General features: G+C 45.0%; 1 protein-coding gene across 1 annotated transcript in view; it reads left to right on the top strand.

The window, feature by feature from the left end:
* Positions 1-10,198: 10,198 nt before the first annotated feature.
* The window catches only part of LOC147455264 (1-acyl-sn-glycerol-3-phosphate acyltransferase), a 30,083-nt gene continuing 22,864 nt past the window's right edge, over positions 10,199-17,417 (top strand). Inside the window, exons 1-2 of the mRNA XM_086514087.1 lie at positions 10,199-10,628; positions 10,776-10,793. Of these exons, the coding sequence (XP_086370213.1) occupies positions 10,241-10,628; positions 10,776-10,793 (406 nt within the window). The 5' untranslated portion in view covers positions 10,199-10,240. The remainder of the gene's footprint in view (positions 10,629-10,775; positions 10,794-17,417) is intronic.

Here is a 17,417-nt window from a genome sequence, read left to right as displayed (position 1 = left end):
TATGCCCAACTGGGGTAGGGCCAGGAACCTCTGGACTGTTTTCAGCATATGCGAAGAGAGGGCCTCAAGCTCCGGATGCAATCACCTACACGTGTGGGTTGAAGGCATCTCGCATCATGCTCCTGTCAATGCCCAACAAGTCTTTGAGGAGCTTACTATGCGGGATGTCGTCATGTGGAATGTTGGATATGCCAAATGGGGTCCTAGCACTGGGCTGTTTTCAGCAGATGCAAAGAGAAGGCATCTCTCCTAAATGCAATCACCTACGCTTGTATCTTCAAGGCATGTGGCATTATGCAGATGCTGATATGGGCAAAAGAATTCACGATGATATTGTTAGCCAAAGGTTGTCGGAAAATAATGAGGTACTTGGCACTGTCCTGGCATGTATACCAAATGGGGTGCACTTCAAAAAGCACAAAAAGTGCTTGAGGAGCTTACTGTTCGGAGTGGCATCTCTTGGAATGCATAAGAGGACCTGTGGACTATTTTCAGCAGATGTAAAGCGAGAGCTATTTCCAAATGCAATCGCCTACGTGTATATCTAAAATGTTAAGTATGGAGCCTGATTTACCCTTGTAATTTTTTGTGGTAAAAGCGCACATTTGTAAGGCCCCCATTATGAGGAGAAGCCATCGTGCGTGAAGGAAAATCACTCACCGGAAACCAAATTTTTCACGGACAAGAATCAGGGGCAACTTTAAAGGCCCGCCCCCGAGACTTTTTTTTTGCCGGAATATTCTTTTTCGCCGGAATATTATGGCCGGACGGCGGCCGAAAAGTGGTCGAAAAACGACCGGTCGGTTGGCCGATGGCCGGTGGTCGGAAGTCAATGGCCAGTGGCCGGTGGCCGAATTCAAAAGCGGACTTGTCTTCTCAAGGGCGGCCACACATGGGCGGATTGGAGGGTCCGATTTGGACTTATTCGCACAAGGGCGGCTACACATGGCTATCTCTCATAAGAGAGGGCAGCCCTTTTGGCCTATAAAAGAAGGCCATTTCTACACACATTTCATAGTGTGAAGTTGATGCAACAAGGTGAGTGTGAGGTGGTGAGAGTGAAGCAAGGCGGGAGCTCCATTAAGGGTATAATCCCTTTGTAAACTACTTCTTGTTTTGAAGTACTAAAGCCATTGAGTGGCTACTTTCCCGTGGACGTAGCCCACATTGGGTGAACCACATATATCGTGTATACTCTCTCTCTCTCTCTCTCTCTACTCTATAATCTCGAGTATATTAAACTGTCTCTCTCCATTAAGTAATCTACTCAATTATCTATTTAGCTACGTCTTATTTTCTAACATTAAAGCCATGTAGCTCTACGCAAGATGTTGATATGGACACAGAAATTCATGATGATATTGTTACTCAGATGCTATTGAAAAGAGATTCCATGTTGACACTCCCTTGGTCGATGTGTACGCCAAATGTGGTGCACTTGAGAAAGCACAATTAGTGCTCGAGGAGCTTTTCGTTTGGAACAGCATCTCTTGGAATGCACTGATTGCGGGATACACACAACAGGAGTAGGACTAGAAAGCTCTACGATGTTTTCAGCAGATGCATAGTGAGAGCCTTTGTCCAGATGCAATCACCTACGTATTCATCTTGAAGGCATGTGGCTCTACGTAAGATGCTGATATGGGCACAAAAATTTACAATTTCTTTGTTTGTCTGAGGCTTTTGAAAATAGAGGTCGTGGTTGGCACTTCCTTGGTCGATATGTATGTCAAATGTGGTACGCTTCAGAAAGCATAAAAAAGTGCTTGAGGAGCTTCTTGTCCGGAATGTCATCTCTTGGAACGCACTGATTACGGGATATGCGCAACAGGAGCAGGGACAAAAAGCTCTAGGCTGTTTTCAACGGATGCAAAGCGAGTGTATCTCTCGCCATTCAGTCAACTAATGCAGGGGAGCCCTGGAATGGCTTGCTTGGTCAACTTTCTTTTGATATACTTCGAGGCATTCTTCTCCAAGCTGTAGCAACATCTTGTCTCTCTCTCCGTGGCTTTCTCCACCTTCATCCCATATGTATTGTCAACGAGGCTATCAAAAACCTTAAATATATTGACATGCTAGCAAGTAGTAAGCAGAAGGGAGGAGGGCCTTGCTGGAGTCGTAACATCATACTTGTTGCATACGCATGCCTATCAGATCACCCCGCTACACTAGCATTGGGCTAAAACAACATTCAACACGAGGAAGCAAAAGAGAAAACCTACATCTCATGTAATAGAGAGCCACACTTACACTTCAGAGAGCACCAGAACTTCTTGAAAAGCTTCCTAGCTTTGGTCTGTTTTCAACAGATTCAAAGTGATGGCCTCCCTCATGATTGCAAGATTTGCTCCAAAAGGGCAACGCCAGAAAGCTCTAGGCTATTTTCAACAGATGCGAAGCAAGGAATCTTGGAGAAAGATGTCATGCTTGGCCGTATTTTGATCAATATGTATGTCAAATGGGGTGCCCCAAAGACTACGAATTTGTGTATGTGTGCATGGGACCCTACCGACGAACGATACGACGGACTCAACATCAATCGACATGTTCGCAGAAGTCGCAAAATGGATGATGATGGTAGAATGTATACTCGTGGGAAGGTGGAGGAACAATGCAAGGAAGGTCTAAAAGCAGCTTCATCCAAGATTGTGCGTTGATCCGTACGACCAATAACAAAGGTACACTTATATTCTGTATTTTGGTTTCCTTTGTGTGATCTCAAAAGTACTTAGATTAAATCATATACACATTTAAGCAATAAATTTACATCATTTTTATTCAAAAGATTGTAGATGAAGGTGACAAAGGCTGAAGAATTTTTGATGTCCAACAAAGGAATATATAGACAATACGTCACGGCAAGGCAACGTGGAATAATACACGTCTTCATAAAACATCGGTAGTGAGTTCTTCCTTGTAAAGCTGTAGTATTTTTACAATAAGAAAGTCCCTCCAATGCTGGAGGAGAAGCATAAGTCCTCCTTCAACACTGAAGGGGATAAAAGTGGCGGGGGAAGGGCACGTTCCCTACGATATTATTATAAATGTGAAGAATGGTGCAAACTCCACACCATACATATGTATGGTTTTTTCTTTCTTTTATGGGCACGAGCATCGTAAATGCACAAAATGCATCTCGTTTTGTTTTTATTATCATGTGAAACTGTTTACATTCATACATCTTTTCATGCAAAATCTCATTTGTGATGCGCGGTCATAGAGCTTTTGGCGAAAGCTTCGAGGAGAGATACTATGGAGCCATCAGCATAAACCGGCGGTAAAATCCACACCACTATCGCTATTTTGCTTCTCACCATCTGCACAGTGAGTCAATCAAGGCAAACTAGTTCCTTCCCCTACCTCTATATTGCACCCTCATGCACTCTGAGCGTTGTCTCCACATGTATGACTCTCTCCCTCCCCCTTGGTTCAATTACACCGGGTTGATTCACTTACGAACGCTATCTAGTGTAGGCCCTTCAATGGCTACTGCATGCGCAACTAATGCTCTCTGACTACTTGTGCTCATCACCCCCTAGTTTCATCTCTCGACAGCTAGAAGTTCTGGTGCAACCGATGCTCTCTGGCCCACCTACTTTCGTCCGGCGACTAATGCTCGCCGGCCTCACGACCAGAGGGTGCAACTAATACTCGTCCCCCCCCCCCCACACACACACACACATACACACACACACACACAAAGAGAGAGAGAGAGAGAGAGAGAGAGAGAGAGAGAGAGAGAGAGAGAGAGAGAGAGAGAGAGAGAGAGAGAGAGAGAGAGAGAGACGACGCCTTAAGGATTGCCTCTGCCCTCCAACTTACAATTCACGCTATAGTGTTAACTGCCACTGCATGTGTGTGTGTGTGTGTGTGTGTGTGTGTGTGTGTGTGTGTGAGAGAGAGAGAGAGAGAGAGAGAGAGAGAGAGAGAGAGAGAGAGAGAGAGAGAGAGAGAGAGAGATAGATAGATAGATTTTATTATCGTCCTCGGAGGTCAAATATGACCTATGGGACCAAAGTTACATGTGATGTAGTATGTGCATGGCTGATGAGTGACTCTCTATGCTCCAAAATTGTAGTGATGAGAGTCGCAATGGAGAGCCCACACTTTGGCTGGGAGAGGGAGTGTGTAGGTCTAAGTTATGGCTGAAAATGTGAGAGAAGCAAGTTCGGATGTGATCAAAAGCTGAGCACTCTAGTAGTGTGTGGTACTCACACTCTCGAACTTGCAGTGAGCATAATGTGCACAATCGATTTGACTCTTCTCCATTGCCCCAACGCCCTATCTCGCATCGAAGGAAATGGGAGCTAAGCCGAATTGCTGCGATAGTGCGTATCGTGGACAAGGGAATAGGCTCAAGCATGTAAGTGTGAGTACGGTTTCCTCTCTCAGCGAAGAACATGGTTTTGTAGTTGGGGGCAATATAGGTGGTGTAATGTATGAAGCGTGACCCACCGGATTTCTCCCAAGCCGTAATACATTGGCGTTGTAGAAAAGATTCATTCACTTGAGAGTCAATTGAAGCATCATGTAGCAAGTGTAATGCATCCCATCTCCCAAACCACTTCTTTATGTCTTGCATCCATCCCGTGCTCAAGATCTTGCTTTTATGCGTCTTTTGAACTTTTTTGCTTGCTTCCCATGCAATTGTAGGAAGTCGATGTGAGGGGTTTTGACGCATCTTTATCATGTACTCCACAACCCTTTCCATGCCCATAACCTCAATTGGAAGAGATCCCGACTCAAGAAGTAGGAGCATATATGGTGTTTGTGTCTTAACTTGGAGAAAGTTTGTAAGAACACGCTTTTGGACATTCTCAAACTCTTTCCAAGTAGACTTTGAGATGCTCCCGCCCCACACTTCAACTCCATAAAGAAGAACCGGTGTCACCAATGCATCAAAAAGATACTTCTTGAGAACCCAACACTTGATGTTTCCCACATTACACATGTTCTCAAATGCATAATATGCTCTCTTTCCCGCTTCCAACCGACGCATAGCACATTCATGCCACTTGTGATTGGATGGAACCTCAAGGCCAAGGTACTTAAAGCTCTCAACAACTTCAAGTGTCTCGTTGTTGTACACAATGCATGGCTTCTCCTTATGGTTGGTTTTCACAAGCATAACCTTTGTTTTGGATTCATTTACAATCAGCCCACTATGCAAGCAAAAGTTCTCAAGGACAACCATAAGCTTTTGTGCATCTTCTAAAGTGTGTGCTAGAAGCACTACATCATCCGCATACAACAAAAGCATGATTACCGCATTGCAAATAGTGACCTCTTCAATGCCTTCTTCTTGCACAAAGTCAAGTACCATTTGTTCCAATTGATCGATGCATAGACCAAAGAGAGTTGGTGACAATGGACATCCTTGTTTAACCCCAATAGTGCTTACAAAAATTTCTGAAATTTCTCTTCCCATGGGCAATTGACAAATCACCTTCTCATAGATTCGAGAAACCGCAAGCATAAACTCACTTGGCACTTGGAGTTCTTCCATCCTTCTCCACAAATTGTTACGTGGAATCATATCAAAGGCTTTCTTAAAGTCCACAAAACAACAATACAATCGCTTGCCTTTCAACCGACTTTCCTCCATGAAAACACAAAGAGTGACAAGATGATCAATGGTGCTATGGCATCGACGAAAACCCGCTTGTCCCTTTGCACGCTTGTCATTCTCTTCAGCCCAATCACTCAATTTCATCTCCATTATGCACCCAAACAACTTTGCCATAAGAGACCCAATCATTATAGTCCGGTAGTTGCTTACATTCTTTACATCCCCTCATTTATGCAAAGGCTTAACCCAATTAGTAATCCAATCATAAGGCATACCATGTTGAAGTGCAAGGTTGAACATATCACACATCCACTCATGGGTAAAATCTCCTGTCCATTTGATCATCTCTGGCTTGATACCTTGAAGATCTCCCGCTTTGCGAGTGGCCAACTTTTCAAGCCCACCGCATACATCCTCAATAGTAAAAAAAGACGGCATACATGGGAGTGAACCATAAAATGGCATTTTTTTAGTATTTTCTTGCTCATATAATTGCCTACAATGTGTGTACATATCCACTAGACTCAAGTTACCAAAATTCTCAACCCACTTGCCTCTCAAGTTTCTCCAAAATCTTCCATATGCATGTGCCTTTTCTTGGACTTGAAATTCTTGTTGCTTTACTTCCCATCTTCTTCTCTTCTTTTGAATCAATGCCTTGTATGTATGCAAATGACTTTGATAGTTGTCTTTGTCCATAGTTGCATCAAGCTTTATCAAGGACTTTCGAGCATCTTGACATTCTTTATCAAACCACCTTTTGCGTGATCTATCTTTGTTGATACCATGGAGATGCTTTATGGCAAAGCATTCTTCCGCACAAGAACAAATAGCTTTCTTGAAAGCTTCCCATTTAGTTTCCAATGGTGCATCACATTGAAGCTTTGTCATCCATAATTTTTGCTCAACCATTTCAATGTACATTGGTGCCCGTTTGAAATCCATACATAGTGATAACTTCTCTTTCCTTTGGCTGAGATTATCATGCTTAGTTGCTTCTCCACATGAAAGGTCAATACATAAGGTGCGATGGTCGGATTCCGGGGTCCATTGACCAAACATAAAACCCTTTATGCGATACATGATGGCTTCAGAGAGTAGCATATAGTCAATCACACTATCCCCATTATGTCTTCTACATGTAAATCCATTGGTTCCACTCCACAAAGATACACCATTGGCAATGAGCATACCCGTGCTATTACACATGTGTAAAAGTAACTTTCCATAGTGATCCGGCTCTTTCTCATCCATTGAAGTACGATCATACAAGTGAACTTCCTCCAACTCCCTTGAAATGTATGGCATATCAAATTGTTGAGTATCATGTTGCAATGTTTTTGTGCGAGCATTCATATCCCCAAATACAATAACATCACCTTCACCTTTGAAATAAGCAATGTCCTCTTCCAAATCAGAAAATGGTTGATCTCTATCCATGCAAGCATAAAAAGGAGAATCATGATGAGGAATGTAGCAACCGGCTACAAAAATGGGTGCTCTTTTTGGTGTCATAATTTTCAGCCATACATAACGTTTGTACTTGTCATCTTTCACAATTGATACAAAATCTTCCAATCCTTTCTTAACCATACATGCTAACCCTCCTTGTCCTCTTCGTTGCTTGAGATTCTTTGACCACATCAATGAATGTACATTGTAATCCTCCAAGCCGTTAATCCTTTGTGTATCATGCTCCCAAGTTTCAACAAGAAGTACAACATCGGCTTTGCTTGTTAGTTCATCAATGCCAACCCCCGCATTCCATGGGTATCCATTACAATTCCAAAAGCATATTTTCAATTGTAACTCGGTCTTATAGGTCACGCATCCCTATTTGCTTGAGAGACTTGCCTCCTCCTTGGGCACATTTTCTTCATGAGAGATCTCCTTGTTTTTATTATTCTTTTCCTCATATGCCTTGCGATGCATATTTTGTTGCTTAATAGTGCGATCTTCATATACAAAACATTTTGTATCCCTCAAATAGATCCAACTATTATCAAGGATAATCTTTCGCTTGGTCTCATCCGGCATGGTGCATACAATTGGCCGTTCTCCCGAGCGAGGAGCTCCTTGCTTCCCCACTCTATGTGCTCCATAGACCATAACTCCGGACATGCCAAAGTGGGTTTTGAAGAAATCTTCAATAACAATGGCAAGAGAAGGAGGTGTCTCTAACTTCTCTTCGGGAATTCCACGAATAACAATGTTCTTGGAACGTCGCTCCCGTTCCTTCAACTCCTCCACATCCACATTCTCAACATTCTTTGTTTGAACCATAGCTTGCATGAGTGAGGAATTAGAAACCACATTGCTACCACATACATCAGCCCAAGACTTGTTTGTGCATACATTTTTCATGTCGCATACATCCCGGCTCATAGTGTCAAATTTCTCCTCTTTCAATACATGGTCATGCTCTACTTTGCTCATCCGCTCCTTCAAAGCATTCAAGTCCACAAGAGAGCGTTTACATTCCTTCACTTCCTCTTCAAGTTGCATCAAACGTGTTGTTTGCATCTCAAGTGTCCTCTTGAGATTCTCATTCTCAACCACAAGTACCCTTAGTGTGCCATTCTCCATTGCAAGTGCTCGTAAGTCTTCGCCTTGTTTGTTTACGGTCTCTTGCAATGATACCAAGTACGTCATGATCATGGTTTTCGATGTCGTTGGTTGGGTGGTTGTGTTGCTATCTCTACACTTAGGAGATTTTGGATCATTTTCCACAATGGTTGTGGACCTTGTTGAAGAAGAAGAACCCTTGCGAGTGCCGGAAGACATTGTATGTAAAATAGGAGATGAGAATCAATTTTGTTGAACCTGTTCACTTCGGAAATGCTGCTACAGAAATGCCTTCCATAACTCTGAAATTTTTTGTCTTTACATCAATGCGTAGAGGACTTCGTGCTCTTCGATTGAGGCTATAGATCACCCAAATCGGAGTTCGGATGAAGAAGTTATGATCAAAAGAGTGGACTGCTGTCTACTAGGTCAAAAAACGGCTGCACTGAGAGAGAGAGAGAGAGAGAGAGAGAGAGAGAGAGAGAGAGAGAGAGAGAGATGAGCATGTTAGTTCCCGACCGCCATTGAGAAAAAAGGATGTGAAGAAAGAGTAGAAGATGCCTCAAGTTCCCCCTTTTTTAAAAACGTGCCCACATACCACATACTGGTAGCTCCCAACTATTATTGCCCGGAATCTCCAGAGATGCTTTTACTTCATCCTTTGCCTTGCTAGGGGAGTAAACTCCAATACTTGCATCGCACGATTTGAACTCTCACGAGCCAGCACATGAGTCATGCGAGCATTTCCCTAACCAACTTTGCACCCAAGCAATTGGTGCTCTGAAGACGTCCTTAACTTTTAACAAAACTCCTTTCCTCAACTACATGTAGCGTTGTCGTTGCCTTCAAGGCTCGTGTTCCAACCTGGCCAACTGTCTACCCCTCCGTCATCTAACACCTGCGCATTGTCTCACCTCCTGCTCACGCCCTCTGAATCACGTCAGATTCTCGTTTTTTAAAGGATTTTTCTAGTTGGGTAATAGGGTCCTACTACTGGCACCCGTTTAAATAAAATCCCTTATCACCCCAGCATATTCCACTTCCTCTATTACCCTTGGGGAGCAATCAGTCTCGACGACCATGTCCCGACTCTCAACACTCTTTCTCTCTACCCCTTGCCTCAGAGAGGTGCCTTGCATAGCTATGGGCTTTCCTCATGCAGTTAGAGCCACCAGCAAGGCCTCACACAGACAGAGATCGAGAGGCCCCGACGGGGTTGCAGCCTTGCTTGGCGCAAATAGAACCAGCAAATAGGCCTCTCTCGATAGAGAGAGAGAGAGAGAGAGAGAGAGAGAGAGAGAGAGAGAGAGAGAGAGAGAGAGAGAGAGAGAGAATGCAACAGAGGCACATGACCTCCACGTGCCCTCCCCTGCCCTTTCCTTTAGTTCCCTTTTCCTTCTCATTTTACCCCCTTGAACTAACGGGATGTTTTGTGAATTTATCCCAGCTGGTACCCCGTACTACTGGCTACACGTTAAAGAAATTTATTAAACAAGAATATTCCCTCCCCACAGCACCCCGTCGGGATGTTCTCCCCCTCTTTGCGTGCTACCTCACCGCCCTCCTCTTGCACCTAGTACGCTTTGACGCCCTGCTCTGCACCCTCCCCACTATAGCCATGCGTCCTCCCTCATGCTATGCAACAAGGCAACCCCTGCAGAGGTCGCGTGTGCGGGAGATGCAAACAGGCTTTGCAGAGAGAGAGAGAGAGAGAGAGAGAGAGAGAGAGAGAGAGAGAGAGAGAGAGAGAGAGAGACGCGAACGACCTCTCTGATAGCAAGTTGAGAGGGGAGAGAGAGACGCGAACAACCTCTCTGATAGCAACCCCTGCACCGAGAGAGAGAGAGAGAGAGAGAGAGAGAGAGAGAGAGAGAGAGAGAGAGAGAGAGATCCCAGGCAGACAACCAAATTCACGAAGAGAGAGAGAGAGAGAGAGAGAGAGAGAGAGAGAGAGAGTGCTTTCATGCAGACTGGTTAAAATCTTCGACGTTGTTCAAAGAGATCTACCAAGATTCTCCTCCTCATTTCCTTTCCAAAATGTGTATCACCTACTTGTGGGTTGCCATATTCCCTACATTCAAGTCCCTGTACACCGTTGCGACCAATATGAGTCTTTGTGTCCCCAAACTGTGGGTAGCCATATCCCCATACCGCTCCTCGTTCTCTTGTGTTCGTTCACCCCAACTTTGTAACAATAGCTGCTTCCGAAGGCAGAAGAAGCCACCACGAGTAGCAGTAGCAGTCGCAGTTACTGGGGCGGAGCTCGTTGAAGATGGCAAAGCTGTCGTGGGTTTGCTGCTTCAGATTGTAGACCCTTGGGCGCCCACAGTAGGCAGTGGCATCAATATAAACTCACAGAGCCTCGCCTCCCAGCTCTTTGCAGCGTCACTCTTCCCCTATTTGGGCTTCCTCTACCACATTACTCGCTCCAACTCCTCTCCCAAGCTCACTCTCTTCGGCTTCTATTTCCTGCTTGCCTTCGTCGCAGCCACCAGTGAGTAGTCCTTGTGCCCTTTTATGGCACGCTTTGTTTTTGGGATTGTGCTCACCACTGTCAGGTTTGGCTTCATTCCACATGTTGCAACTGTCCTGTGATTGTGATGGTTTTTGCTGCCAACAATTGCTGCTTTGCCTTGCACAGTTCCTGCGGGTATTTACGGTACGTCTCCAGTTTTTTCTTTCCTTTTTCTCAACTCTTAAGTATCTTGCCGGCTTCCAGCTTAAACATGGCTGACCACCAGTCCGTGTTATAATACAGAAACTTGAAGGACACCATTAGTATGATCACTTAGAGGTCTGAAGTTTTCATGATGATATAATGGAAGGGAAAAAGCACACTTTATCACGAGAAAAGTTGCTGTTGAAAATGTCTTGGGGCTAAGAGATTGACTAAACCGAAGAGACATTGAAAGAATTTTGAGTAGCGGACCTTTTTGTCAATCGAAATAGGTTGTTGGTTTGTTAGGGCAATCTTCACAATCAAATCTACGAAAAAGCTTTAGAGAGAATGTAGATATGCTTGAGGGATGCTTGGTTGAAGGTCAATACGGGCCTTTTTCATGGTGTTTGAAGTAATATAGGAATGGAGCAATAAACTGTGCTGCACATTTGAAGAAGGGTATGTCTGGGAGTGCGTCTATGTGCAACAACACTGTAACCTGTGTAATTTTGATAATTGGGCAATGGTGGCTTGTGACAGACATAGAGACCAAGTGAATGGAGTTCCTTGAGAGGTGAGAGTGAAAGCGTTGGTGACTTAGATTTTGAAAATACTTTAGAAGAGAGAATGTAGATATGAGTGCAAGCCACTTCAACAAAGTTCAATATTTGCCTTTTTGGGGCGTTTTCTCATTTATTTATTTGGTTTATTGGCAGGGTCTTCTTTTCGGATGTTTATCTTGTTTGCTTGCCTATCTACTTTTGTATGCTGGCGGCTTTATTTCATTGTCTGTGGTTGCTTGTGCTGCTAGGTTGTGTGTGGCTGGCTGGTTTTCTTGCAGGTGGTGTTTGATCTTCTTCCTCGTCTCTTTTGGTTGAAGGCTTACGTGTTTTCAGCTTGTTGATTATTTCGTGTGAGCTCTTGTTTGTGACAATGGTATCGGGAGTTCGAATTCCTCTCTTTCTCTGCAAAGGAGGACGATTTCGGGAAGGAACGGGAAGAATCATTACGAGCCATAGAAGAATCGCTAAAGATGAACTTCAGCAAGTACAAGTTCAACTCGCGGAATTGCAGCAGCTTCTCATGCTGCCGGGTGTTCAAATTTTTTTAGAAGGAATCAAGAAGTCGCAAGAAACAGATGGATACAGGCATCAGGAAAATCTTGCCGGGGGTAACAACCCGTAGGAGAAAAGCGTGGAAGAAGGTGCCGAAGCGCATGAGGATCTCAGATTGGAACAATCAGCCTTCCAAGAGCAAGGGCTAGGAAAAAGAACTCTCTTTGCTGAACGAAAGCAAGGATGTCTCTATCTCTTCTCCATCATACTCTCCAAATTATACTACTACTTCTACTTCTCATACAGTATCTAAGCCTTCTTCAAAGAAGAAAACTCCTACTACTTCTCTCTGTAATATCAAAGAGAAGCTCAAGTTCAAGAAGGATAACAACAAGCGTCACCGCAAGATGCGGGTTTTCAAATCCGGTGACAAGGATGTCAAGTAGGTCTCTCATGTTGGGTTGTGTCTAGCCATGTTTAGCTCGGGTTTTGGCTTGGTTCCATGGCAATGTAGGCTTCTGTTCCCCCTAGGCATCTCTCCGCTTTCCCAAGACGCTATGGACCACTCCCTGTATTTTTTCCTATTTATGGGATAATTACAAGGTCGTGGGGCTGGAGGTGTGGGTTGGGCAGGCTGAGCATAGGCTTATATAGGGAGCTAGGGGGGATCACCTTTTGTAGTGCATTCAGCCCCACTTCAGGGGCGCCCTCTCTGGGCACCCCAAGGGGCAGCATGAGGAGCTCACCAGCAGGTAGTCAGTCCTAGCTTTTTTACCACCAGCAGCTCTAACGTTTTCCTCAACAACCCCAATGTTTTCCCTAGCAGCCCCCAATGTTTTTGGTGGGCGACTAGTCACCATAGTCACAAGGGACGCGTCCCGAGGAGTGGGGACAAGGCTCAAATGGATTTTTAGTGTAAAAAAGAGGGCGGGACAGCAAGTGGGGACAGAAAAGGCGGGACGAGAAGCCGAAAAATGGGCGTCCTCTGTGACTATGGCAGCCAAGTGGAGGTTTTCAGATGATGGCAGTATCCTCGTGGTGGCGATCCCTTGCTAGGACAGACATGGGCAACAAATCTTTCCCTCCTTGGGATCCTCTTAGGGCAGCCGTCCCGTGGGCATCTCAGTGAGAGGCGTAGCACCATCCTTTCGTCCTGGCCTAGGAGAGCAGAGATTGAGCTCTCTCGCTCTCTCTCTCTCTCTCTCTCTCTCTCGTTCTTCCTTTGCCAGGAGATGGATCAATGCTAGGTGTGGCCATGTCAGTGATCTCGTGTGCAGGACCAGTTGGCAGTGTTAGTAGCTGTCGCAGTTGTGTGCATCTCGTGTCTATCCATTAGGCATGTCAGGCCACCCTTCGTCACTTGTATGAGTAGATTGTTATCAGCATAGAGAGCCTTTCCCACCTCTCTCTCTCTCTCATTCTCAAATGTCCTATCTCTTTCTACCTCAGTGCTCTCTTCTCCAGAGGTGTGCCTTGTTCATGTGTCTGGCATTGCAGGTGTTCTAGATTGGAGTCGAAGTACCCACCGGATCACGAGCCAATTCTTGTCTTCATTGCATCTTTTGTAGCCACATTTGACATGGTATCAGAGCCCTATGGTGATACGACCACTTGGATGCTCGTATGTGGCTCATCCGGTGCGGCTTTGGACATAATTGAGAGGGAAGAAGCTTGCTGTTGTTTTCTGGTTTTCTCCAAGTCTAGAGCAGATTTGGGTATGTGGAGGCCTTGGATCCTTGTCTACGACTTCCCCGTCTTTACCCTTGATTACCCCGACCTCTCTCACTGAGGGGAACCCGATGGAGGCTTCAAGATGTGTAGCAATGCTGGACTGCCAAATGGAGTCATGCTACTGTGCCTTCCCGTAGGGGGAGCATGCATGCGGTTGTTGGATCCAGAGGAGGAGCTATCCAGCTTCCTCTTCAGGAAGAAGTGTTTGGAAAACAGTAGGATCTTCTTCTGGTTGACACGGAGGATTGGAGGCACGAGATACAGACAAGATGGCGCAAATAGATTGGTCTGGCTTTTCCTCTTCTGAGAGGTTCTTCACAACGCAGACTGTTGAGTTTGACTTCCCTGCTTCATACAGGATGATTATGTGCAGAAAGCTTGGTCTGACCACACCTCTTCTCATAGGCCCTTCACAGCGCAGACTGTTGAGTCTGGCTTTCCCCTCATCTTGGATTACCCTACCTACTGATAAGACACCATCTGATGGTGGTCCGTGCGGTCTATCGGTGATTGTTGTAGCTTAGGTAGCTTCTACAATGCAGATTGTTTAGTTTGGCTTTCCTTGTTTCGGAGGACGTTTACGGCGCAGATTGCTACATCTGGTCTTCCTGGAGTTTTATACAGCTTAGCCACGTGGCCACACTTGGTTACAGGTTCATGCATTGACAGGCTTCCGGTCATTCTCATGACGGTTCCTGGGCTTTCTTATTTTCTCTAAACTGGTTTGACTACAGACACCACATATCCTATTCGGCACGACACATGCATGTCTATTGGCACTTCTTTCAGGACAAGGAGTTGTTTTATACACTCAGCTCGAGATCTTCACGTAGTATCAATTTGCTACACTGCTTGTAACGGCACTTTACCATGGACTCTGGAGATCTCTCGGAGGTTGGGACCACCCAGACTGCTGCTACACTCGCGGAGTTCACCGGAGTATTGTCCTTCAGTGGACATCGCAGCAGACATCTTCATCATTTGCCTCACATCTTCGGCTTCATGCGGTTTGTTCAGCATCAAGTGTTGAGGCCCAGTGTAATCTTGGAATTTATTCGTGTCTGGATAGTATGATAAGTAGAGCAATAGCCGGACACAGTGTAGAATAGATCAAAAGAAGCGTATGAATAAGATGGTGTCCCTAGTAGGATCATAAATTTATAATTAAATATTTTCACTGTGGTCGCCTACACAAGTGGCCGGCCGGACAATGTAAGTACGTACCGGCAAGTGTTGGCAGAATTGAGTCGGAAGGGATACAAAATTGACCGGGTTGATAATGTCCTAGAATGGCCAAAAAAGTGGGAATTTATGCCCCTTTTTATGTGCAAAGGTTAAAAAGCCTTATAAATTAAATGGCCAGCTAGTTTGAACGTGGCCAAATTAATGAACCTTAAAAAAAACTTAGCTTCAACGTAAAACAAACTGTAGATCAGTGTGGAATTTTTTTAACGAACTCTCTCTCCCTCCCTCATGCAACGCTTGGTGTCTAGAGCAGTCGCCCAAGCATACAATAGTACTAGCGCTTCCTCTGGGGGGTTTTATGCAGAAGCAAACAAGTAGAGAGAGCCTCCTCTCTTTCAGCATCTAGTTCAGCCTGTTCTCTCTCCCAGTAGCAAACTCGTGCGTAGAGCTCTTGTGAGAGCCGTGCGAGGTTCCCACAGCTCCCGGCTAAGGTCGCAGATGATCCACGAATCTCGAGTGCGTCTCTCCGGGGTAAGGCCGCACTTAGGTAAGCAAGAATACCGGCTCTTCGCTCAGTTTTCCGCGTTGAAGCAAGCTCCAAAGGCATTTCCCCGCCCAGAAGATCACAGTGCAAGACAGATTAGTCATTCCTGGCTACATGTACGACAAATTTCAGCAATTTAGCTTATGAATCCATGCATTCTAATGCATTAGAACAAATTCGGGATATGAACGGTGAATTCCGTTTCAAGTTCATGTGCTTGTCAAAGTCTAAGAATTAATAAGAAATCTCCTACAAGGGCGGGTGGAGGGGACAAGCCCATCTTCTCGTCCCTAGTGTTGTGTCCGTCTTCTGCGTTACTTCTTTATCTTTGTCTTGTATTCTCATGTGAAAAAGCTTGATTAATTTGAAAAGTATTAAGTGCACTCTTCTGTTTCTGTGACTCTCTCTCTCTCACACGCGCACTTTCACAGAGATGTGGCAGACATTTGGTTTGATCTCAAGGAGTTTGAGTAGCTAGGTCTTTGGGGATCCCGTTGGCTGCTTTGGCAGACATGATCCTCAGGTGACGACCTTTCAGGTCTTCCTATTCTTGGCAATCCGAGCTTATGGATGGTGTGATTCTCTGAGTCTCCAGTTCCATGAGATTCAGGTCTTGCTATTCAGTTACAGAGGAAGCAGTTTTACTCCAGGTTGTCTCAAATTTATTTCTGGTGGTACTTAATTCTCTTTTCCCAGGATTGAGTTGGAGGGGGACCTCCTATCTTTGGGGGAATTCTCAGCTTTAGCTTTGGAGCTTTCAATGACAGTGTTTGCTCTGTTCCGACGTGGGGTTGAGATAATTGTTATCTCAGAGTATACTTTTGAGTTTAGTTCAGTGTTATTTGAAGTGCTTAAAGTTGTTCAGTCTGTTCTTGTGGTGCCCGTCCCTATGATAACTTCCAGGTTATCTTCTAAAGTCGACTTCTAGTGCTCCATTCAGCGGGTACCATGCACGGTGTTTCTTTACCCATTTCTTGTGGTTTTGGATGGTGTGCTTGTGCCCACGATGCAGTTAGTATCTTGGCAAATGTTCTTCCTTAGCCATTTCGGTGGTGGCCTTGTCTTTCGGATTTGTGGTGTGACAGTTGCTCTTCCTAGTGTATCCGAGCAAAAATCCTATGCCTCGTCTTCGAGATTGATCCCTGGAGACTATACCACTAAGCACACACCTACTTCCCTTATCCTTAGACTGATATGTTATCTTTCGTACAGGTGGATAGCGGTTCTTCTCGGACTAGGAACCAGTTACACTTAGCCGGCATTTTACAGTGGGGAGACATTCTTTTTGGTTCTCCAGATCTGGTTCCAGATTCCACAAGTACATTATTTTTCTTTCGGACTCACCTACCGTTGGTGATCCGGGTTACACATGCAGAGACTGTTGGAGAGTTATGATAGTTATCCATGGTTCTAGTGTTCTCCCTTCAGAGGGGGATATGGAGCCAGCTTAGTACCAGTGGTTCCATGTGCAGCGGACAGGATTGATAGTTGATTTGGTTGCTTTCTACATCACCTGTTAGGGTTTGTGCCTGACTCACACCATGGGAACCTCTCCAGACCTACCTACACTAGATGCCACCTACTTCTATGCTTTAGTCATCTATGATGTCACAAGAAGATTCCACTTGGTGCCTATATATACAGGCCTTTGTAGTCTTTGCATCATGAGTAGCAACTAGCCATCTCTGCTTTGATATCCTAGATTCTATTTTACTCTTGATTAGTGTTTTCATTAAGCATGTCATAATCATGAATGGAACTTGTATTTACCCTTAATAGCACCTTTCAAGTGGTATCAGAGCGCTCGGCTTAGATCCTAGGTCATTTACTTCTATGCTAGATCAAGTAGATCTTCTCCCTAATGTACTTGGTTGAATCAAACTTCTCTGCATTTTTATTTAGGCAACAGAGATTCCTAATTGTAAATAGCACATGGGCATATACTTTGCTCGAGAGTTATCAGGCAACGCCCCCCTGTGGGCTGGGAACGCCAGAACGGTGTTCCGGAGGGTTTTCATAGCCCGGAACGGCTGGCCGCTCCGCAGGGGGATTTGGTACCGGAACGGCCAGCCTGAAACGGCTGGGAATGGCAGATTTTCAGATTTTTGA

Source organism: Adiantum capillus-veneris, chromosome 6, assembly GCF_014529385.1.
Source record: "Adiantum capillus-veneris isolate H3 chromosome 6, ASM1452938v2, whole genome shotgun sequence".
NCBI lineage: Eukaryota > Viridiplantae > Streptophyta > Polypodiopsida > Polypodiales > Pteridaceae > Adiantum > Adiantum capillus-veneris.
This window is presented reverse-complemented; position numbering and strand designations above follow the sequence as displayed.